The sequence below is a fragment of the Lissotriton vulgaris genome, chromosome 5, assembly GCF_964263255.1.
Source record: "Lissotriton vulgaris chromosome 5, aLisVul1.2, whole genome shotgun sequence".
NCBI lineage: Eukaryota > Metazoa > Chordata > Amphibia > Caudata > Salamandridae > Lissotriton > Lissotriton vulgaris.
The window spans coordinates 1,217,338,699-1,217,340,742 of NC_141693.1; the positions used below are offsets into that span (position 1 = coordinate 1,217,338,699).

General features: G+C 37.1%; 1 protein-coding gene across 1 annotated transcript; it reads left to right on the forward strand.

Moving 5' to 3' along the window:
- The first annotated feature begins 646 nt into the window (after positions 1–646).
- On the forward strand, positions 647–1,594 carry LOC147712325 (olfactory receptor 6M1-like). Its single transcript, XM_086920314.1, has one exon. The coding sequence runs from the start codon at positions 647–649 to the stop codon at positions 1,592–1,594; it is 948 nt and encodes a 315-aa protein (XP_086776440.1).
- Positions 1,595–2,044: the final 450 nt, after the last annotated feature.

Below are 2,044 nucleotides of genomic sequence, written 5' to 3' on the forward strand. Positions count from 1 at the left end.
GTGGTGCAAATCTACACTGTTACCCCCAAGTAACATTCAACTTCAACACCACTGGTGCATTTTCTGTTCCAAAACTATTGTAAAAATGGAAAAATAATTGAACCAAAACAGTATAAAGAAATGGTTTTGGAATGATATCGGTTTAGGTTTCCTCACTCACTCCAGTCCTGTAGCAGCCCATTAGTTCCCATCTCAAAAAAAGTTATCTCAATGTTCCTATATGACCAATCAAGCAAAGGGTAGGTGATATATCAAAAGTTTAATTGAACTGTGGAAGTATCTTCTGATTAGTGTTTCAACTCTTCTTACTCATTCGTTAACTTAACAGAAGATCTTATGTTTGACTGTTCTCAAATGTATAATATCTAAATGCATAAACTAATGTTTTTGTGCCTAAGAAAAATTAATGTGTCCTCATGTAATGCAACTGGTGCTATGTAAAGCTCGTGCTATATAAAATGCTGTAAAAAAAAGTTAAAACTGTGTCAAGACAGTAATAGCGACAACTAACAGACTCTTTGTTACTGTGTCATTTTCACAAACGCACAATTATTTGAGCTCAGAAAAACAAATGAACAGTGATATTTTGAAACTGCAGTTGTCAATTTGCTATTTTTGTGTTCATTTTAAGTCACCTCCACAGGAGATGGGAAAAAAGAATCAAAGCAGAGTGACAGAAGTTATCCTCCTTGGCTTCCCCATATTACAGGAATTTCAAGCCCTGCTTTTTGTTTTATTCTCCATCATCTACACACTGATTATCACCGGAAATGTGACTATCATCTATGTTGTAAAGAGGGAGAGACACCTTCATAAACCAATGTATTATCTCCTCATTAATTTCTCGTTGATGGAGATCTGCTATGCATCTTCCACTGTTCCAAAAATGCTGGCTAATTTTCTTCTAGGACATGACACTATCTCTGTTGGCGGCTGCATCGCTCAGTGTTATTTCTTTTTCACGATGGGTGCTCTGGAGAATTACCTACTAGCTCTCATGGCTTTTGACAGGTATTTAGCCATCTGCCATCCCTTAAGGTACCCTGCCATCATGACTACTCGCTTGTGCTTAATGCTTGCAGGAGGTTGTTGGCTAGCCGTTTTTCTTTACACCTTTTCCCCAGTCATCTCTCTCTCGCGTCTCTCCTACTGTGGACCTAATGAGATCAACCATTTCTTTTGTGACATGTTACCTCTGTTGGCACTTTCTTGCACAGATGCAACATTCATCAAGCAATACTTTTTTATCTTTACTTGGACTATTGTCTTCAGTAGTATTCTTTTGATATTGATATCATATGTAAGCATCATATGGACCATAACCAAGATCTCTTCCACCAGTGGGCGCCAGAAAGCCTTCTCCACATGTACCTCCCACATCACTGTGGTGGCCATCTACTATGGGACTGTAATATTTGTGTATGTGCGACCTACAAACAAAGCCTCCCTTGAAATGGACAAAGTGGTGGCTGTGTTCTACGTGGTGTTTCCACCACTTTTTAATCCTTTCATTTACAGCCTGCGCAACAAGGAAGTTAAAGATGCATTGATCAAAATATGTGTGAAGTACTTTAATTTCAGCAGCAAAGTATAGTTTCACCAGTGAGATCAGACCTGATTCTCAAAGATAAACTTACATTTTTGTATACTTTTACTATATTTTGGTATTTACAAACTACAAGCTTAAATTAACTAATACTAATTTTACAACAGCGGAGACTCCACACACAAAATTATAGTACAGACCTATCTTTTTATGCGCAGGGTCTCTGACACAAGTGCGGAGTCTCCGCAATCGTAAATTTAGTAAAATTAAGCTTGTAATTTATGAGTACCAAAAATGTGTAAATTTACACAAAAGTGTAAATTTACCTTTGTGAATCTGGCCCGTAGAAGTAGATCGATAATTTATCACATCTGTGTTCCCATGCTTGACAATTTCACGTCCACTTCTATAGAAACAGCAAAATTGCTTTGAGTTACTGCAAAAAGAGATGAGACAATTTAATTTTCCAGAATATACCTCATAAACAAATCACTACAA

Coding starts and splice junctions, on each gene's coding strand:
- LOC147712325 (XM_086920314.1), top strand. CDS start 647: ATGGGAAAAAAGAATCAAAGCAGAGTGACAGAAGTTATCCTCCTTGGC.